General features: G+C 40.6%; 1 protein-coding gene across 2 annotated transcripts in view; it reads left to right on the top strand.

Annotated features, from left to right (window-relative positions):
• Positions 1-22,521, top strand: part of GABRB3 (gamma-aminobutyric acid type A receptor subunit beta3) — a 282,816-nt gene that overhangs the window by 248,638 nt on the left and 11,657 nt on the right. For both annotated transcript variants that reach the window (XM_059879080.1, NM_001099380.2), the window contains exons 7-8: positions 10,976-11,128; positions 17,394-17,638. In XM_059879080.1, the coding sequence (XP_059735063.1) occupies positions 10,976-11,128; positions 17,394-17,638 (398 nt within the window). The remainder of the gene's footprint in view (positions 1-10,975; positions 11,129-17,393; positions 17,639-22,521) is intronic.

The following is a 22,521-nucleotide window of genomic DNA, read 5'->3' as shown; positions in this document are numbered from 1 at the left end:
AACTTTCAAAATACTATTTTGCTTCACAATTATGATTATAAAACAAATGAAGCAAATTACAAAATTTTTTTGAAATCTGCATGTCACACCCTTAAAATATGCACTTAATTTTCTGTAGAGTCCATTCATGAACTCTGTGCTTTAGTTTTTATCCTAAACTAAAGCCCATGATCAAATTATTATGCATGTGGTATATAAATACCATCTACTGTAAGTCTAGTGCTGATATTGTATGAAATGTTAGAAGAAGGAATTATCATCCATACCTCATTGTCTTCTAAAGCCCAGAGATAAATTCTCGTTATTTTTCCCCCATTGACTTCCGTTAGAAGGATCCTCAGAGACAAGTTACCTGTGCTTACTGGCCAAATACTACTAATCCCTCAGTGCAAAATGGCTGAAGTAGAGAAAATTCACTCTCAGCACCAAATGGGAGCTTAACTATCTCATCTTGTTACTATGAAATAATTTTCCTTTAAGGGCTCCTGACCTACAGAAGCCAGATTTTTTTAGAAATACCCAACACCTCCTTTGCAAAAATAAGTCTTGTCTAACTTCATCTTTTGGAATTGATTTGAAGACTTCCACGCAATTTAAAAAATATGTTCAATAGTAAAAACACTTGGATTACAGAGTCCTGAGCACAGAAAGCACCACAGAGGAGAGAAAGGAAAGGAACAAGTAACTTGATTTTATCGAGTGGGTATTTGGGGCCATTTAGTATATTTGGGGGCTTCCCTGATAGCTCAGATGGTAAAGAATCCTCCTGCAATGCAAGAGACCCTGGTTTGTTTCCTGGGTCAGGAAGATCCCCTGGAGAAAGTGATAGGCTACCCACTCCAGTGTTCTTGGGCTTCCCTTGTGGCTCAGCTGGTAAAGAATCTGCCTACAATGTGGGAGACCTGGGTTTGATCCCTTGGTTGGGAAGATCCCCTGGAGTAGGGAAAGGCTACCCACTCCTTATTCTGGCCTAGAGAATTCCATGGACTGTATAGTCTGTGGGGTCACAAAGAGTTGGACACAGTTAACTGACTTTCACTTTCAGTATGTTTAGTACCAGTAAAGTACATGTAGTACATATTCTTTTTCTTCTAACAGAGTTCTTAAGGTGCAATTTATATACCATAAAATTTAACCATTTAAAGTATGTAATTCAGTTGTTTTTATTGTATTTACAATTTTGTAATCATGACATTCCTCAAATCAATTTCCAAATATTTTCATCACCCTGAAAGCTCTGTACTCAGTAGCAGTCATTCTTCATTTCCCCCAACCTGCTTCCCCTAACCCTATCAGTTCAGTTCAATTCAGTCACTCAGTCGTGTCCGACTCTTTGTGACCCCATGAATTGCAGCATGCCAGGCCTCTCTGTCCATCACCAACTCCCAGAGTTCACTCAAACTCACGTCCATCGAGTCAGTGATGCCATCCAGTCATCTCATCCTCTGTTGTTCCCTTCTCCTCCTCCCCTCAATCCCTCCCAGCATCAGAGTCTTTTCCAATGAGTCAACCCTTCGCATGAGGTGGCCAAAGTACTGGAGTTTCAGCTTAAGCATCATCCCTTCCAAAGAACACCCAGGACTGATCTCCTTTAGAATGTACTGGTTGGATCTCCTTTCAGTCGAAGGTACTCTCAAGAGGCTTCTCCAAAACCACAGTTCAAATGCATCAATTCTTCGGTGCTCAGCTTTCTTCACAGTCCAACTCTCACATCCATACATGACCACTGGAAAAACCATAGCCTTGACTAGATGGACCTTTGTTGACAAAGTAATGTCTCTGCTTTTGAATATGCTATCTAGGTTGGTCATAACTTTCCTTCCAAGGAGTAAGCATCCTTTAATTTCATGGCTGCAGTCACCATCTGCAGTGATTTTGGAGCCCAAAGAAATAAAGTCTGACACTGTTTCCACTGTTTCCCCATCTATTTCCCATGAAGTGATAGGACCAGATGCCATGATCTTTGTTTTCTGAATGTTGAGCTTTAAGCCCACTTTTTCACTTTCCTCTTTCACTTTCATCAAGAGGCTTTTGAGTTCCTCTTCACTTTCTGCCATAAGGGTGGTGTCATCTGCATATCTGAGGTTATTGATATTTCTCCCAGCAATCTTGATTCCAGCTTGTGCTTCTTCCAGCCCAGCGTTTCTCATGATGTACTCTGCATAGAAGTTAAAGAAGCAGGGTGACAGTATACAGCCTTGAACTACTCCTTTTCCTATTTGGAACCAGTCTGTTGTTCCATGTCCAGTTCTAACTGTTGCTTCCTGACCTGTATACAGGTTTCTCAAGAGGCAGATCAGGTGGTCTGCTATTCCCATCTCTTTGAGAAGTTTCCACAGTTTATTGTGATCCACACAGTCAAAGGCTTTGACATAGTCAATAAAGCAGAAATAGATGTTTTTCTGGAACTCTCTTGCTTTTTCCATGATCCAGCAGATGTTGGCAACTTGATCTCTGGTTCCTCTGCCTTTTCTAAAACCAGCTTGAACATCTGGAAGTTCATGGTTCACGTATTGCTGAAGCCTGGCTTGGAGAATTTTGAGCATTACTTTACTAGCATGTGAGATGAGTGCAATTGAGCAGTAGTTTGAGCATTCTTTGGTATTGCCTTTCTTTGGGATTGGGATGAAAACGGACCTTTTCCAGTCCTGTGGCCACTGCTGAGTTTTCCAAATTTGCTGGCATATTGAGTGCAGCACTTTCAAAGCCTCATCTTTCAGGATTTGAAATAGCTCAAGTGGAATTCCATCACCTCCACTAGCTTTGTTCGTAGTGATGGTTTCTAAGGCCCACTTGACTTCACATTGCAGGATGTCTGGCTCTAGGTGAGTGATCACACCATCGTGATTATCTGGGTCGAGAAGATCTTTTTTGTATAGTTCTGTGTATTCTTGGCACCTCCTCTTAATATCTTCTACTTCTGTTAGCTCCATACCATTTCTGTCCTCTATCTGTCTCTGTGGGTAACCATTAATCTAATTGCTGTTGCAGTAGGTTTGCCTATTCTGTATGCTTCGTATGAATGGAATCATACACCGTATGGTCCTTTGTTTCTGGCTTCTTTTACTCAGTATATTTTCAGGGTTCATTCATGTTGTGATGTGTATCAGTACTTCACTCTTTTTTGTTGCTTGAGCAATACAATGTATATTTGCTGGAACAATACAATATTCCATTGTATGAATATATCATGTTTTCTTTAATCGTACATAAAGTTGATGAATTTTGGGCTATTTGCACCTTTTGGCTATCAGGAATAAAGCTGCTATGAACATTCATGCACAGGTGTTTCTGTGCATGTAAGTTTTCATTTGCATTATGCATGTACTTAGAATCGCAATTGTTGGGTCATATGATAACTATGTTTAACTTTGTGAGGAACTTCCAAACTGTTTGTCAAAGTAGCCGTACCATTTAGGTTCCCTAGGCAATACATGATAGTTCTAATTTATCCACATTCTCACCAATGCATATTATTGTCTGCCTTTATATATATATATACATACACACATATATATGTATAATTTTATTAATTTACTTTTGGCTGTCCTGAGTCTTCCTTGCTGCACAGGATTTTCTCTACTTGTGCCAGGCAGGCAGAGTCGGCTTTCTAGGTGTGGTGCACACGCTTCTCACTGCTGTGCCTCCTCTAGTTGCAGAACACGGTCTCCAGGGTGCACAGGCTTCGGTAGCTGCAGCACAAGGGGCTCAGGAGCTGTGGCTCCTGTGGGTCTGAAGCGCAGGCTCAGTAGTTGCGGTGCACAGGCTTAGTTGCCTCGCAGCTTGTGGAATCGTCCTGGATCAGGGAGCGAATCCATGTCTCCTGCATTGGAAGGTGGATTTTTTTTTTTTTTTTTTAAACCACCGAGCCACCAGGGAAGTCCTTATCTGTCTTTTTTATTGTAGTCATCCTAATAGTATGAAATGGTATCTCATTGTGATTCTGAGTTGCATTTTCCTAATGAGTAAGATACTGAGCATCTTTTATGTGCTTACTGCACACTGTTCTTATCGTCTTTGGAGGAATATCTATTCAAGTCCTTTGCCCATTTTTAAATCGGGTTGTTTGTATTTTTTGTAAACCTTTATACAGTCTAAATACAAGTTCCTCATCAGATATATGATTTGCAAATATTTTCTCTCATTCTGTGCATTTTATTTTCATTTTCTCTTTAGTTTCTTCTGCAGAATAATAGTTTGTAATCAATGGAGTAAAATTTATCTATATTTTCCCTATTTCACTCATGATATCCATGCCCTAATTTTATACACAGGGAAACTAAGGATCTGAGAGGACAACCAACTTCCTAAAGGAGTATCCCAGATAAACCCTGAGCTTGAACCTGGATCTCTCAGAGGCCCCTGCTCTTTGCTCCAGAGTCATAGGACAGCACATTCCAGCTTTGCTGTAGAGATCAGAAAGAGAATTATTGCCTGATTGAGACAGTCTTTGAAAAAGTCTGTTTTTCCTCTTTCTCTAGTTCCTATTTCCTATATCTACTTTCCTTTATGAAAGTTTTGAAAATATTTTAATTTAGGTAACTGGTAAGAGGGGGTGAGAAAATTTGAAACACCATTTTGAACTTTAGGTTGTATTATACAGTTAAAAAAAAGGAGATAAATGAATGAGAGAGCATCATAAAGACACCAAGAGCATCCCTGAGCTCCCAGGCAAAGCATCACGCAGCTTCCTAGGCAGTCCTGGGAGAACCCCCTTGGTGGCTGCCTTGGAAGGGGACAGGAATATGTAGGTAGGCCAACCCTACTGCAGTTGCCAGAATATGAGCTTGTGACTTTATAGATACATTTGAGTGGCTCTTACACTTGACAAAGGTGACATGATACTCTGCATCCACATTTTTATGAGTTCTTCAGCAATATTAATGCCTTAGAAAGTTCTGTTAATTTAGGCTGCACAAGAGATCCAGGGCCTTGTTTCTGGCACAGCTTTTAGTGCATCTGGGGAAAAAAGGTTGAGATCAGCATTTCAATAGATAGTCTTGCCAAGGAAGTCCTGAACTGGAACAATGCACTTGTGTTCAGGGACTCTACCTTTGATGGTTCAGCATCTACTTGGGAACGGAACCACATCTACATTGCCACACAGGCTCTAGGGCTTCTGTGCCTTTCTGTTGTAATTTATAAGCTTCTGTTGCTCTTTTGAAGGTTATATTTCGGTGCACCTGACTCACTACTTTCCCACTTGAAAATGATCAAGCCGCTTGTTATGATCATTTGAGGAATTTTCTCCACAGATACAGGCTACATCAAGATATCTGTTGTATCAGTGTCAGGACCTTGTCCAACAGAGACTGTATGCATTCTTGAAGTTGCACACCAAATGGCAAAAGCCTTTGCCTAGGGAGGGGGTTCGGGACAGGGGGACACGTGTACACCCATGGCTGATTCATGTCAATGTATGGCAAAAACCACCACAATATTGTAAAGTAATTAGCCTCCAATTAAAATAAATTAATTAATTAAAACAACAACAAAAAAAGCCTTTGCCTAGAAGAATAGGTCTTGACATCTCTGAAGATTCTTGTGATTATTAACATTTGAGAGCATAGACCATCTTCTTATTCATCTTTATTGTTTCCTCCACTTAACATTCCCACCTGTGGGACTAGGAGATTGGGATTGAGGGATAAGACAGGTGGTGAATGCCTAAGAATTTTGTTAATTTGAAAGTGTATTTCATATTTAAGAAACAGAATGTAATTACTAAACAAATACATAAGAAAATGGTATATTTTCTTAATTCTATGTTCTGTGTTAAACAGTATCTTGGTGAATACATAATTTTGAGATCTGAGTAGTATTTCCTTCCTCAAGGCCACTAATGACCCTCCAAATATTTGACTATGTTGTTATATCACTGGCCTCCATGTTGCCCAGGGTAAGTATTCTCAAAAGTGTATCAGTTGAACTTCACTGCATGAATATCAGTATTTGCCTTGTAGGGGACAGTTTCTCTAAAGAAATTGAACTTTGGAAAATATTAAGAAAGTTGACTCTGAAAATGGAAAATGGGGAATATGATAGATTACATTGTCATTAAAAAAATATTTGCTGCAATTCCCTGGAAGAGGATGGAACTTTTCTACCTTGGTGACGTAAAGATTGACAATGAGACTTGCTCTGGAGAATGAAATGTGATAGGAAGTATGTGTGGCCCTTCTTCCACAGTGTCCCAGCTGCCTTCCAGATAGAGGAAGCTGAGTGACTATGGAGCACAAGAAAGAAAAAGCAAATAAATCTTTGTTGTAAAGTCACTGAGATTTAAGGGGTCTTTTGCTACTACAGCATAAGCCAGTCTGTCCTGATGGAATTGGATAATGTTCCAAGTAGAGTGGATATAGTGAGAAATATCTGAAGCATAAAGTAGCAAATGATTAGTAAAGGCATGAGATCACTATGAAATTGCAAATTAAGATCTGATATTGAAGGTACTTCAATATAAATGTTGAAGGTGGCCATAGTATTTCAAACCAAGATTTAATAAAATTACTGACTGTTTTGAGTATTAAACTTATTAAATAAATCAAGTATGCCTGTTCATTCTTTCAGCACACTGGTGCATTTGTTAATAACCAAAGATGTTTTAGACATTTAGCTAAGCATGACAGTATATGAAAACTGTCTCACAAACTCTGCCTGGGAGTTTATTCATCTTACTAAGGAAGATCTTATCTTGGTAAATGTTAATGATTATAATTTTAAAGAGGAAAGAAAATAGCTAAAGATGGTAATTACTTGCATTTGGGGGGAAAAAAGGATTTATGGGAGATGTGGCATTTGACCAAGGCCTTGAAGTATGGTTAAGGAAAGACATTTCTTAAGGGGAGAGCAAGGGGTAAAAATCAGCAGAGGCAAGAAATGTGTACAATTATTTTGAGGCAATAAGGGTAACTTCTTGGCTAGAAAATGTTATGTTTAATACAGAGGCATGGTATAAAATAAAACTAATGTGAACTTGGGAAAACATTTTGGAGAAACTAAAATTCCCAGGTGACTATTTTGACCTTTATGGGAAGCAGCATAAGATGTTGAACATGTGATCACTCTGCTTTTGAGACATGTGGAGAGCACTCGGTGTCAGGGCCCAGGCAAGGCTCTGACCTGGCTCATCATATCTATGTATGTAGCCACATAGACATGGAATGTATTATAAAACAACAGAGTGTATCAGATCTTTCAGAGGAAGCTTTATTTCACAAATGGCGTGGAAAACTTGGTTAGTTGTTTGTGGAACAGAAACCAATGTGCATGTTCACTTCACATCAAACCCTGAAATAATCACCAACCCTCACAATAGGGTTGTGGTCAGTTGTCTGTTGAGAACTTATCTAAACTTAAAAACAGGTTTTAAAAATTACAGGGAAAAAACAAACTGGATAGACTCAACTATGTACAGAAATTTATGTTTTTATATATCCTTCACCCTACCCTATTACAAGTTTTTAAATAACTGGGAAAATGCTTGTAGAGTATAAGCAAAGATTAGTATCAAAAGAACTTGAATGAATAGCTAAAAACAGAGGAACAAAAAATGAGAAAGATGAATGAATGGTATAATTAGATTATTTATAAGGTTAAATAGTTAATAGTTATAAGGATAAACTGGAAAAGGTCAGTTTCCATTTCAATCCCAAAGAAAAGCAAGTTCAAAGAATGTTCAAACTACCACACACTTGCACTCATCTCACATGCTAGCAAAGTAATGCTCAAAATTCTCCAAGTCAGCCTTCAACAGTATGTGAACCAAGAAATTCCAGATGTTCAAGGTGGATTTAGAAAACGCAGAGAAACCAGAGATCAAATTGCCAACATCCACTGGATCATTGAAAAAGCAAGAGAGTTCCAGAAAAACATCTACTTCTGCTTTACTGATTACCCAAAAAGGCTTTGACCATGTGGATCACAACAAACTGGAATTTTTAAAGAGATGGGAATACCAGACCACCTTACCTGCCTCCTGAGAAATCTCTATGCAGGTCAAGAAGCAACAGTTAGAACTGAACATGGGACAACAGACTGGTTCTAAACTGGGAAAGGAGTATATCGAGGCTTTATACTGTCATCCTGCTTATTTAACTTATATGCAGCGTACATCATGCAAACTGCCAGTCTGGATGAAGCATAAGCTGGAATCAAGATTGCCAGGAGAAATATCAATAACCTCAAATATGCAGATGACACCACCCTTATGGCAGAAAGTGAAGAAGAACTAAAGAGCCTCTTGATGAAAATGAAAGAGGAGAGTGAAAAAGCTGGCTTAAAACCCAGCATTCAGAAAACTGAGATCATGGCATCCTGTCCCATCACTTCGTGACAAATAGATGGGGAAACAATGGAAACAGTGAGAGACTTTACTTTTTGAGGCTCCAAAATCACTGCAGAAGGTGACTGCAGCCATGAAATTAAAAGACGCTTGCTCCTCGGAAGCTTTGACTAACCCAGACAGCATATTGAAAAGCAGACATTTCTTTGCTGACAAAGGTCCATCCAGTCAAAGCTATGGTTTTTCCAGTAGTCATGTATGGATGTGAGAGTTGGATCATAAAAGAAAGCTGAGCAGTGAAGAATTGATGCTTCTGAACCATGGTGTTGGAGAAGACTCTTTAGAATCCCTTGGATTGCAAGGAGATCCAACCAGTCCATCCTAAAGAAAATCAGTCCTGAATGTTCATTGGAAGGACTGATGCTGAAGCCGAAGCTCCAATACTTTGGCCACATGATGCAAAGAACTGACTCATTGGAAAAGACCCTGATGCTAGGAAAATTGAAGGCAGGAGGAGATGGGGATGACAGAAGATGAGATGGTTGGATGGCATCACTGATTCAATGAATATGAGTTTGAGCAAGCTCCAGGAGTTGGTGATGGACAGAGAAGCCTGGTGTGCTGCAGCCACACAAAGGGGTCGCAAAGAGTTGAACATGACTGAGTGACTGAACTGATAAGGTTAAAATCTGGGGGGAAAAAGCATTAAGAAGTAATCAATTAAAAAAAGTGATTTGACAAATTTTTCCCAAGGAAATTAGCAAAAGTAATTTTTTTAAATATTATGTAATATTGTTAAGGGGCTTCCCTAGTGGCTCACCAGTTAAGAATTCCCCTGCCGATGCAGGAGACATGGGTTCAATCCCTGAATTGGGAAGGTCCCCTGGAGAAGAAAATGGCAACCCACTGCAACAGTCTTGCTTGGGAAATCCCATAGACAGAAGGGCCTGGTGGTTACCATCCATGGGGTCACAAAGAGTCAGACATGACTTAGTGACTAAACAACATGTAATACTGTTGTTTACAAAATGAGACAGGCACTTCTATAAAGTACTCATATTGACATGTTCACTGGTATGGTTCTTTTGCAAAGTAATTTGGGACTATGTATCAAAAGCCTCCAACATTGGCCTAATAATTCCTTTTTTGACACATTCATTCTAAGGAAATAATTTTAAGCATAATGAAAGGACTCAACTCAAAGGTATTCCTAAGAATATTACTTAAAGTTTTGCAACAATGGCAACACCCTAAATTTATCACATTCAGGAAAATGTATTTATATACTATAGAATATATGTGTATATATTTGATGGAAAATCAGGAAAAATTCAAAATTGTATATGTAAGTAGTTTGTAATAAGGATGAATATGTTTATGTTACAGTGATAATACAATATGTGCATTTGATCAGAGTTATATAAAAGAAACTAGACAAACACACAAGCACACAAGAGATTGGAGAAAATTTTCAGATTGTCAGCTTTTAAATGCTGTGTGTATTAGGCTAATTCTTTTCTCCGTTATATAATTTTGACTGAAAATGTTATTAATGCTAAAGTAGAAGCCTGGAAATTAAAGTCTTTCATTTACTACATAGAAGAAATAGTCATATGAGTGAACCAGACTGGAAAAGGGATAGACTGTAGTTACAAAACCAGAAAGGGATGTGAAGTAAAATCAGGAAAATGCACGTATTTGGAGGCAGGAGGGGAACGTGAGCCTGTCAGGCTTGGAGTAGGATGAAGACAAGAAATGCGAGGTCTCCTGAAACTTTGGGTGGATGAATCTCAGAAAGAGAGCACCACCCATCATTGAAGGCAGGAGGAGAAGAGGCAAGGAATCTGATGAGAAGGCTGGCCTTCCAGCAGTCTCAGTTGAGTCCAGAAAATTAAGAGCTGGGCGATTTGAAACTGGTAAAGTATATTGTTGAAATGGTCAGGAAGAAATGGAGGTTACACGTGCCTGCTCCCCAACGAAAAACCAAAATCAAACAGAAAAGGTAAATAAATATACAGGTGGCATAGCAGTGGGCTGTTTTCTCACTCTGCACTGGCAGTGGTGGTGGGGTTCACAACTGTCTAAGTGGAATGTACACATTAGGAGGTTAACACTGGGATTGAAATACAGGAAAGCAGACCGGATGCTTCTTCTCAGCCCTCTTTGATTCCTTTCCTGTGGTTGGAGCAGAGCATCTCAGAGCACGCTGCTACCCTCTGTTCCTCTCATGCTCTTGAAGAGGGGGTGCCTGAGCTGTTCCGGGGGTCCAGGGTCAGTGCCTCAGACATCTGCACTGTTGCTCTAGATGGGCTGACGGAGGAGGACTGATAGAAACCATTTTGCTCAGTAAAGCCTTGAGCCAAATCTTCCCTATTTACAGTCGAGGAGAAGGAGATTATTAGTTGAAAAATAAATAAGATAGTTGTCACTATTCCAAGAGTTTTCTCAGGGACAGTTTCCAGCTGAGTATATGAGAGAAGAGTAGCCTCATCATGACCTCATACGTAGACTGAAAATCATTCATCTCCCAAATTCTCAATGGAACTTAGGTGGTGGAGGCAGGTTGCATGGTTGTGGACCACCCCTCCATTCTGGGCTTTTCAAATGCATGCTGTTGACCCATGGAAATGAAAGCAAACTCTTTGTCTGCTGTGTCTGATCTCCAGTGTAATCCCTGTCTGTTTACCGTAGGTGCCTACCCTCGGCTCTCACTGAGCTTTCGGTTGAAGAGAAACATTGGATACTTCATTCTCCAGACCTACATGCCCTCTATCCTAATTACAATTCTCTCATGGGTGTCCTTCTGGATCAATTATGATGCATCTGCGGCTAGAGTTGCCCTTGGTATGTGCTATTTTTAAATGATACCTAAAATATAAAGTCACCATATCATTACAATATGAAGGGAGTTCAAAGACAATAGTTCAACTACAATTTTTGACATCATGACACCAGTCTTGCCCATATAGTCACTTTTTATCTTGAAATACTAATTTCATGCATGATTCCCTTGATGTGTTAATTTAATTATAAGGCTCAAATGTGAATTTTCATGCCCATGAAAGGGAAAATATGCTTGCCGAATATTTGCATAATAAAACTGTTTTTGACACTAATTTTAAAGCAAGGATTAACATCTCCTGTTCAAAATCAGTCTATGGCTCAGAAAGGAAACTTGATTAATTGCACATTCTTTTTTAAGTCAGAAAAATAGCCAAATGTTATACCATATCATTGGAATTACACAAATGAATGAGCATTAAAATGTGATACTAAATTCTAAGTTGTTCTCAAGAGCTTTAGTGATCTCTTCTGGACACTGGTCTCTTGACAATTGGATTATTAGCTGATGCACAGTATATATTATGTGTTCCAGTATGATTTCTAATATTTTTTTCAACATTAAGGGAAGGCTTATATTTTCAGAAACATTATTTTCTACTGAACTAATTATTATGAGACTTCATGAACTAAGTTTCATTTAAATACATTTTAGGTAAGAACAAAGCTGAAGAGCAATTGTCCAATTTATCCCATAATATGGGTAGGGTTGAGTTTAATTCCTAGGAGTGAAGTAATTAATAATACCTTTCAAAATTTCTAGGAAAGAATTAATTCTGCTTGTAAGCCTGCAGAAAAGCATAAGTATTCAGGGATCTGGTTGTCCCTCTTTCTTACTTTTTCTTTTTACTGTCTCTTCCCAGAAATTTAAGTTTCTTAGTATCTTGCTTCCAAGAGAATGTGTGTACATGTGCATAAGTGGATATCTGGCTTAGACCCACAGACAAGTGACTCACACTGATTCAAGATTAGATTTTTTTTCTCATGAAATAACATGTAACAGCAGCTTAAGAAACTTAGGTAACTATTTCTAAAGTGTTAGCTGAATGTAAAGACACTTAGAGAATAAAGTATCAAAAAATTAAAAGTTTTGTAGTAACTGTTAATCTATTTCTGATGGGTTTGGTATGGAGTCCCTGGTGGCTCAGCAGTAAAGAATCAGCCTACAATGCAGGAAACGCAGGTTCAATCCCTGGGTTGGGAAGATCCCCTGGAGAAGGGAATGGCTATCCACTGCAATATTCTTGCCAAGAAAAATCCCATGGACAGAGTAGCCTGGCAGGCTACAGTCCGTGGGGTCACAAAGAATCAGACATGACTGAGAATGTGCACGCACATTGGTAAGGGAAAAATCTCTTGAAAATATCTTCAGGATTCTTTTACTGCCTGCAGAGGTTACCCTGTAACGTCAATCCTTTCTGTGAAAGGCAAAGTCACTCAGTCATGTCCTTTCTGTAGCTTTTGCCTTTTCCACTAATGTTACTAGATTGCTCTTTGTTAAGCTAATTTCTCTTATCACCTGAAGAATTTACAGCTAAAGTGAATTTGCAGGGGTAGATCCAAATTTGGGGAGCTGTTAGCTTATTAAACTTCAGAAGTTCTCTTTAAGAAAAGAATATAAAATATACAAATACAGAGTTCCCAGAACCCCTCCCAAGGCTGTAAGAAGCCTGTGCTAGAGAAGCTGCGGCTTCCTGAGCTTCCAGGGAATCTGCCTCAGAAAATCTGTCATTTTTTGAGAAAATCAGAGAGATATGAGTACCAAAGACCCAGAACTATCAGACATCATCAGAAGTGAGGTGTACTGAAAATGCAAATTCCTCAATTTTCTATATGTATGTATGTTAGTTGTTGCAGTTGTGTCCTACTTTTTGTGACCCCCTGGACTGTAGCCCTCCAGGGTCCTCTGTCCATGAGATTCTCCGGACAAGAATACTGGAATAGGTTGCCATGTCCTAATCCAGAGGATCTTCCCCACCCAGGGATCAAATCTGAGTCTCTTAGGTCTCCTGCATTGGCAGGCGGGTTCTTTACCACTAGCGCCACCTGGGAAGCCCTCTCAATATTCCAGATGATACAAATTCTATAGCTCCTAAATGGTAAATATCATCTTCCACAACATTAAATAAATAGTCTACCTGGAGCGGGTTAGAGTGGACATAGCCTTATTACAGTGTATGAAAGTAGACTCCATTTTTTCTTGACAACCCAGCATTGTTGCTATAAACCTCAGTCATGCTTCTGTGGGTTTGGGGGACAGAGGAGTGGTCTGCCCAGACTTACTAAGGCACATTACCACTGGAGATGTGCTGGGTCCTGGTGAATATCAGAAGTCCGGGAGCCAGGCATGAAAGGCAGATTGAAGGCATTTGTTAGTGTCAGGTGGACTTGAGTTTAGAGATCCCGAAGGCAACTGTGGTCTCCAGGCTTCAGTGTCTGGCCCAGCAGACATCTGGCAGGTCCAGCTCTGAGCATGGGACTCCCTCTGTCCCATGGCCTCTCCTTCTGTCCCAGCTCCTGCATGAGACACAGTCTTTGAGCCTGGGTCTCCAGGACGTGGACAGTGACAGCACAGTAACTCCATTTGGCTAAGGAAATGTGTGTCATCAGCTTATGAACTCTGAATAACACCAAGAACAGTAATCATGCTGCAACTTACCAAATACTCAGGTGCCAAGTTCTGTGCAAGCCTGTGAAAATGGTTACCTGACCTATGATACAGAAGATACACAGCCCAATGGGCAGTGTCCCCATTTTACAAAGAAGGGCATGAAGTACAGAAAAGCTATACAACTGGTACAACGTCATATAATATTGAGTGTCCCAAGAAAGATTTTAAACCAGTTGGTCTGACTCCAAAGCTTTTAACCACTACAGGTGATTTCTACGGTGTCAATAGACAGTGTACAGAAGAGTTCTTTGGCCTGTTTCATTGTAAAAATAATGGATGTTTTTAAAAGCTCAGCAAGAATTATTTTTAATCATTCTTATTGAGGGATCTCTCAAAACCTTTAAGATGCTAATGTGTTCAGTGCCTCTTGGAGAGGATAGGACCATGGTTTGGGGGCTTTTATTGGGGAACAACACAACCCCGCCCACTCCACATGTCCTGTCATATACTACATCCTTTGAAATGCTCAGAGTGCTGTTTGCCTTCATCCTGAATGGCTGCATGGTGGTGAGTGCTCCCTGCTTCTAAATGAGGTGCAGGTCTGCATGGAGCGATGCTCGGTGAAGACCTCCTTGACACACCCCTCTGGCTCAGGGCACTATTGAATCTGGAGTCGTCAGGGACTGTCTCTCTACTTGAACGGAAATGCTGATTCTTCACCCACCTGTGCTGCACAGATGTTCTTGTGCTTTAGGATCTTATGCCTCTGCTGCTGAGTGCTGACACCCACATCTATTAAACTGTTAGTGCTAGAAGCCACCAGACTACAAAGCTGGGAGTTGTAATTACATGGTCTTCCTCAAAACTATTGGTCTTTCTGGAAATGAAAATTTATATTGAAATAATTTAGGCCACATGATTTGGGTCACAAAGGAGAAAAATGACGTATCTTTAGATCAAATGATATAAATTACATTTTTATTTCATTATCATCTTTATAAATGCAGTTTTCAAATATATTTTATTAACATACTATTAATGAGAAATAGTTTGAGACTAATAATTAACAAGACTTAACATCTCGGTAAATGTATGAAGAACAGAAAAAGCACCACTCGGCCATCTCCCATTCTGCCATTGGACGGAATTCAGAGAGTGGAAGTTCAGGGTGAGACTGCCAGGAATTGGGTCTCCCGCCAAGAAACTGGAGGCTACCACAAAATATATTTTTCTGTGATGCTGATAATGATAGCATTTGCTGTTGTGAGTGTTAACAACACCAGTTACTGGTAGTCTCACCATGGCGTTTACATTTCACAGCAGCTTTAGACCACAGTTGTGGGCCCATCAAGCTCACTCAAGTCCTACCGCTGGGACATGGTAGAGCTGGGCTGAAAGCCCAGGACCACGTGGTTCTACTGCCCAGGCCGTGAACCACAGTTACCTTGATGGGAAGGAAAACAGTACAAGGAATTAGAGACTGAGTGGCCTTTCAGTGTAAGAGGTCATGTGAGCCCAAAGTGGAAAGCCAAGGAACACTCACCACGAAACCTTACCCTTGAGGGGTCCTGGAACCAGAGCTGAGGGCCTTGCCCCCTTTCAGCTTTGCCAGGCTGAGGGCTCTTGACATGTGCTGGCCCTCCCTGTGCTCTGTTCCTTTAGCCCATTTTCTGGGGATATCTACTGAGGCCTGTGTTGATACATGTCCACTCAGAGCAGTCATCTGGAGCCAAAGCAATGACTAAAGCAGAGCACTTTCCAAAGTCCATTTGGAAGGAAAAAATAAGTTATGGCAGCAGCATTACAAAATTTTGGATAATAGTGAGAACACCTGATTTTGTGGCATCTACATGGGGTTTTGCACTTCTTTGTAAACTGTAATTATACCATTGCCATTTTCAAATTTTAAAAGTCCCCAGGTGCACATGAATTTCATGTTAGAGAAGTCTTAAAATATTCTGACATCTTTGATTTCCACAGATTCGTTGACAGCCCTGGTTTATAGTCAGACATGAAAATAGGTCCTCTGCTCCTTCTTTCCCTTGTCTCCTCCTACCGGCAACTCAGCACATGTGGACAGAAGTCTGGGCTCACTTCTCCAGGAGGTCCCAAGCGAGGGGAGCCCTGGGCTCTGGTGCTCCTCCAAGGATGGGATGGGAATCTGGAGGGCATCAGATTAAGATACTTAAAAAACCTAGCCCCTCACTCCGAAAGTTGAGTGGGGCTCCAGGGGGTTCAGAGATGAGGTCTGGAGAGCCCATGTGTCCGGCCTCTCAGGCTTACCCCACCTGCCGGCCTGGGGAACGTCACTGGTTTTCTGGGTGACTGCAGCTGAAGGACCATGGCTGAAGTTCTCACCTGGAAGAGTCCTCACATAGCCACGGCCCTCTTTTGGATGCCAGAAGACACAGGAGTAGTCACATGCTGTAGCATCAGTCTCGTGGATAGAAAAGAGCTGTCTCTTTGGAACTGCCTTGCTTTTTTGAGACTTCTTAATATTTCAAAAGTTACTATCTCAGAGAGAGCAAGTCAGCAGCAGGAAGGCCCGCCACTGAGAAGTGAGTGGTGCAGTTCCTTCCCTCTCAGCTCAGTGAACTCTGGTCCTGTCATGGGCCAATGAGTCTCCTGCTCTCTGTGGCTTCAGATCATCCTGTATGGAATCTTTGTACACTAAGAACATGCCCATTGCTATGGGGGAATTACAAAATATGGTCCTTACATGTTTTTAGAGACTAAACATAGTTCCCTTAGGGGGAAAATGGCATTATTCACCTAACATTATTCATACTAACTAAAGAATTCAAAACAATGACATTAAAAAAAAACGAGAGAACAGATCACTTGCCCCAGAGCTTGGTAAGATGCTATATTTTGAATAAAATCATCAGCCTTTGCCTGAAACCACCATGTCCTGCGGCAGCTTTGTAACCTTGTTCTTAGCTGAGGGGGGAAGTTGCTCTGTGAAGTAATCTGTTCTCCAGAACTTCACTCAAACATTCCCTGTCTTTGCACTCAGGGCTGGATCCTCTCCTTAGTAGCTTTAAGTCATTGCCTCCTTCCCCTTGTGGAGAAAGAAATGGCAACCCACTCCAGTATTCTTGCCTGGAGAATCCCATGGACGGAGGAGCGTAGCAAGCTACAGTCCATGGGGTCTCAAAGAGTCGGACACAACTGAGCGACTTCACTTTCACTTTCACTTCCTAACCCTTGCTCTAAGGCTGTATGGTAAGAATTGTTTTCTTCTCTAGTGGCCACAGATAACCGTCTTAGATTCTCCACAGATTCATTCTTCTTCCTGGAAGCTTCTCATCCAGACACTTAGTGTTTTATGATAAATTCTGGGTTTGTTTTTGTTTCTTCCAGCTTTCATGCAGGGCAACCTCTGCTTTGCCCCCACACCTCTCCATCCACCTGTGGGTCAGGTGGGATGGGAGATGCCTCCCAACTGGGGTGGGGAAGAGGTGTCAGCTCCCTAGCCTGAGGAGTGACCTGCTGCCCAAACCATGTTTTGTATTCTATTGCATTTAGATCACCCAATAGTTTTCAATCGCTTGTTTCCAACTACTTAAAGCTGTTTGAGAAAGTAAAGCAGGAAAGTGAGGAGTGAGGAGCTAAGCAGCAGAACAGCAGCCTCTCACGCTCCTGTTTCTCTTTCAGGGATTACCACCGTGCTGACCATGACAACCATCAACACGCACCTTCGGGAGACGTTGCCCAAAATCCCCTACGTCAAAGCCATTGACATGTACCTCATGGGCTGCTTTGTCTTTGTGTTTCTGGCCCTACTGGAGTATGCCTTTGTCAACTACATTTTCTTTGGAAGAGGCCCTCAAAGGCAGAAGAAGCTTGCAGAAAAGAACGCCAAGGCGAAGAATGACCGCTCGAAGGGTGACAGCAACCGGGTAGGCCACCCTGCCCCACCCCATCCCCCACAGCCCCTGCCTTTCCCAGACTCCCAGCCCTGCAGCATCATGGCCTTTCAGTAGGAGTGATGTGGGCTTGTTGACCGTAGCCTAAAATGTGGCCTCTGCAAGTCACTGAGTTTTATTGAAAAGCAAAGTTGGTGCAAAAGTTGGAGAAGCCAAAAACTTACCAGTTTCCAAATATGAAAAGAAAACGAAAGATATCAGAATGAATGAAATTCTGGCATGTGGGGCCCAAACTTGACAGGCAAAAACATTTTCCAGAATGTTGCAATTTTCCTTCAGTGGTCAAATTACAGATGTGATAGCCAGCATGGCACTGTTTTTCACATGGCATGGACAGTGCTCTCTCTCATCTGCCCTGGTTCAAGGTCTCTGGTGAGGGCAGGAGCTGTGTGCTGTCCCAGGGCTCTCATGGATCTACCCTGGCCAGGCCCTGCTGGCTATGTTCTGCAAAATGCCAGGCAGGCAGCCATAGGCAACAGTGGCCAAGCTGGGAGCTGCTCTAGACCCATGAGCTCTGAACCCGGAAGTTCAGTTTAGTTGCTCAGTAATGTCCAACTCTTTGTGACCCTGTGGACTGCAGCATGACAGACTTCCTGTCCATCACCAACACCCAGAGCTTGCTAAAACTCATGTCCATTGAGTCAGTGATGCCATCCATCATCTCACCATCTATCATCTCCTTCTCCACCTACCTTCAATCCCTCCCAGCATCAGGGTCTTTTCCAGTGAGTCAGCTCTTCTTATCAGGTTGGCCAAAGTGTTGAAGTTTCGACATCAGTCCTTCTAATGAATATCAGGACTGATTTCCATTAGGATAGACTGGTTGGATCTCCTTGCAGTCCAAGGGACTCTCAAGAGTCTTCTCCAACACTGCAGTTCAAAAGCATCAATTCTTTGGTGCTCAGCCTTCCTTATAGTCCAATTTTCACATCCATACATGACTACTGGAAAAAACATAGCTTTGACTAGATGGACTTTTGTCAGCAAAGTAATGTCTCTGCTTTTTAATATTCTGTCTAGGTTGGTCATAGCTTTTCTTCCAAGGAGCAAGCATCTTTTAATGTCATGGCTGCAGTCACAATCCACAGTGATTTAGGAGCCCCCAAAAATAAAATCTCTCACTGTTGCCATTGTTTCCCCGTCTGTTTGCCATAAGTGATGGGACCAGATGCCATGATCTTAGTTTTCTGAATGTTGAGTTTTAAGCCAGCTTTTTCACTCTTCTCTATCACTTTCATCATAAGGCTCTTTAGTTCTTTGCTTTCTGCCATATAAGGGTGGTGTCATCTGCATATCTAAAGGTATTGATATTTCTCCCAGCAGTTTTGATTCCAGCTTATGCTTCATCCAGCCCAGCATTTCACGTGATGTACTCTGCATATAAGTTAAATAAGCAGGGTTACAATCTACAGCCTTGACATACTCTTTTCCCAATTTTGAATCAGTCTGTTGTTCCATGTCCAGTTCTAACTGTTGCTTCTTGACCTGCCTAAAGATTTCTCAGGAGGCAGGAAAGGTGGTCTGGTATTCCCCTCTCTTGAAGGATTTTCCATAGTTTGTTGTGATCCACACAGTGGATCACAAAAGCTAAAAAGGCTTTAGCATAGTCAGTAAAGCAGAAATAGATGTTTTTCTGGAACTCTCTTGCTTTTCAATGATCCATCAGAGGTTAGCATTTTGATCTCTGGTTCCTCTGCCTTTTCTAAATCCAGCTTGAACATCTGTAAGTTCTCCATTCATGTACTATTGAAAGCCTAGCTTGGAGAATTTTGAGCATTACTTTACTAGCGTGTGAGATGAGTGCAATTGTGCAGTAGTTTGAGCATTCTTTGACATTGCCTTTCTTTGGGATTGGAATGAAAACTGACCTTTTTCAGCCCTGTGGCCACTGCTGAGTTTTCTAAATTTGCTGGCATATTGAGTGTAGCACTTTCACAGCATCATCTTTCAGGATTTGAAATAGCTCAACTTGAATTCTATCACCTCCACTAGTTTTGTTCGTAGTGATGCTTCCTAAGGCCCACTTGACTTCGCATTCCATGATGTCTGGCTCTAGGTGAGTGACCACACCATCATGATTATCTGGGTCTTGAAGATATTTTTTGTACAGTTCTTCTGTGTATTCTTGGCACCTCTTCTTAATATCTTCTGCTTCTGTTACATCCATACCATTTCTGTTCTTTACTGTGCCCATATTTGCATGAAATGTTCCCTTGGTATCTCTAATTTTCTTGAAGAGATCTCTAGCCTTTCCCATTCTAACGTTTTCCTCTATTTCTTTGCACTGATCACTGAGGAAGGCTTTCTTATCTCTCCTTGCTATTCTTTGGAACTGTGCATTCAAATGGGTGTATTTTTCCTTTTCTCCTTTGCCTTTCACTTCATTTCTTTTCTCAGCTATTTGTAAGGCCTCCTCAGACAGCCATTTTGCCTTTTTGCATTTCTTTTTCTTGGTAATTGTCTTGATCACTGTACAATGTCACGAACTTCCATCCATAGTTCTTCAGGCACTCTGTCTATCGTATCTAATCCTGAATCTGTTTGTTACTTCCACTGTGTGATCATAAGGGACACGGTTTAGGTCACACCTGGATGGTCTAGTGGTCTGAATGCAGAAAAAGGGCACCAAGCAGTTTCTTCCACAAGCCGCCTCATCTCACTCATATATTTCCAATTACAAACTTTGCAATTAGATGTCATTTCCATTTATTAATAAAAACCATATGTCCTTGCAATTATAAACACTGTTTTAGTGAAAGCACACTGTTGTCTCTGTATAAAATTTTGTCTTTATCTTTTACCTGTTGCATCACTTCAAGTCTTGAAAAATGCACCTCCACCGATGGACATATTGGGCTTGTTCCTATATTTCTTTACTTTTAAATGCTTCTTATTAAATTCACTTATTCTCAGGTTTATGAGGTTTCCTTGTTCTTTCTGATGCTCTTAGTGCGTCACTGACCCAAACCTCTTGCAGGGGTGTGGCAGCTCCCTGGAGGAGTGTGGTGCCCGTGGCCTTCCAGTGGTCAGAATAGGTCCCTGGGTGTTCATGAATGAGTGAAGGCGGTTAAATGACTGTAAATGGCTCCTGTCCTTTTAGTGGCACATAAAGTTGGTCGGAGGAACCAGGATTTATGAATAAAATCAGGGTTTCGCAGGCAGCATGCCCTTGAATCTCTTACTGGAATGTGTACTTAGCGCCATGCTGGTGTGTTTCCAAATTAGTCCACATCCTCCTGTGCACACACAGTGTGCTTTGGTCACACCGTTTCCAAGGAAACAAGAATTCATCGCTTTATTATTGTTTCCATTACACAGACACACAGACACATACAATGCTGTTTTTCCAAATTCCCTCATAATTTAAACAGGCTTAGATTTCTTCTAAATGATGCCCTTTACAAAGATTAAATTGTTGTGCTACAGAAATATCTTTTTGAGTGAAGCTTAAATTTTAAAACAGAAACAAAACCCCCCAAATCTTTAAATCCACAGTCAAAATTAAGCAGAATGTAGAACTAATATATTATAAATCAGATGCAGAAGAAAATTCATGAGTCCATTTTTATTGTTTGTTTTCCTGAAAACTTGTTTCAATTTCTCAGCAGTTTTCTTAGAGCCTTTATATGTTCATATTTTTTTAAATCTGTAATTATAGATATCAGTTCTTACAGTTTAAAATCAGCATACAAATGCATGTTTTAAATGCATATTTGATACTGTTAAAGGTAAACATTAAAAATTTTGCTGACTAGATGGCCAGCCTGAAAACATGTTCAATACTGCTAATTATTAGAGAAACACAGATAAAAAATACAATGAGGTATCACCTTATACCAGTCAGGGTGGCCATCATTAAAAAAAAAAATCTATAAACAATAAATGCTGGAGAGGGTGCGAAGAAAAGGGAACCCTCCTACACTGTTGGCGGGAATGTAAATTGGTATAGCCCCTGTGGCAAACAGTATAAAGGTTTGTTAAGAAACCAGAAATAGAGTTGCCATGTGATCCTGCAATCCCACACCTGGGCATATATCCAGAATAGATGAAAACTCTAATTTGCAAAGATACATGCACCCAAGTGTTCATAGCAGCACTGTTCACAATAGCCAAGACCTGGAAACAGCCCAAGTGCCCGTTAACAGATTAATGGATAAAGATGTGGTACATGTATACAGTGCAGTATTCCTCAGCCATAAAAATGATCGGAATAATGCCATTTGCAGCAACGTGGATGGACCTAGAGAGTATTACACTAAGTGAAGTAAATCAGACAAAGACAAATATCATGGGATACCGCTTATATGTGGAATCTTTAAAAAATGATAAAATTATCTTATTTCCAGAAATAAACTCACAGACAAAGAAAATAAACTTATGGGTCCCAAAGGGGAAAGAGAGGGGAGGGATAAATTGGGAATTTGGGATTAACATACATACACTGATATATATATTCCAGGCAAGAATACTGGAGTGGGTTGTCATTGCCTTCTCCATATATATATATATATATATAGATATACATCTATATATATATATATATAATAGATAAACAACCAGAACCCTATATAGCACAGGGAACTATATTCAATATCTTATAATAATGTATAATGGAAAAGAGTGTATTTATTGAATATATGTGTGTGTGTGTGTAAAGAGTGACAGAGAACTTAATCACTTTGTTATGTACCTGAAACATTATAAATCAACTATACTTATAAAATGCTGCTGACCACACCTAAGAATTTAGTGATATTTTTAAAGTAGAAATGCATCTCCCCAAATTTCATATCACGTGATCTGGATGAATGAAAAGAAAGTGAGTAAAGAATCACAAATTTCATGCAAAACAGAAA

Source organism: Bos taurus, chromosome 21 (genome assembly GCF_002263795.3).
Source record: "Bos taurus isolate L1 Dominette 01449 registration number 42190680 breed Hereford chromosome 21, ARS-UCD2.0, whole genome shotgun sequence".
Taxonomy (NCBI): Eukaryota; Metazoa; Chordata; class Mammalia; order Artiodactyla; family Bovidae; genus Bos; species Bos taurus.
Note: the sequence above shows the minus strand (reverse complement) of the source record. Positions and strands in the feature narration are given on the sequence as shown.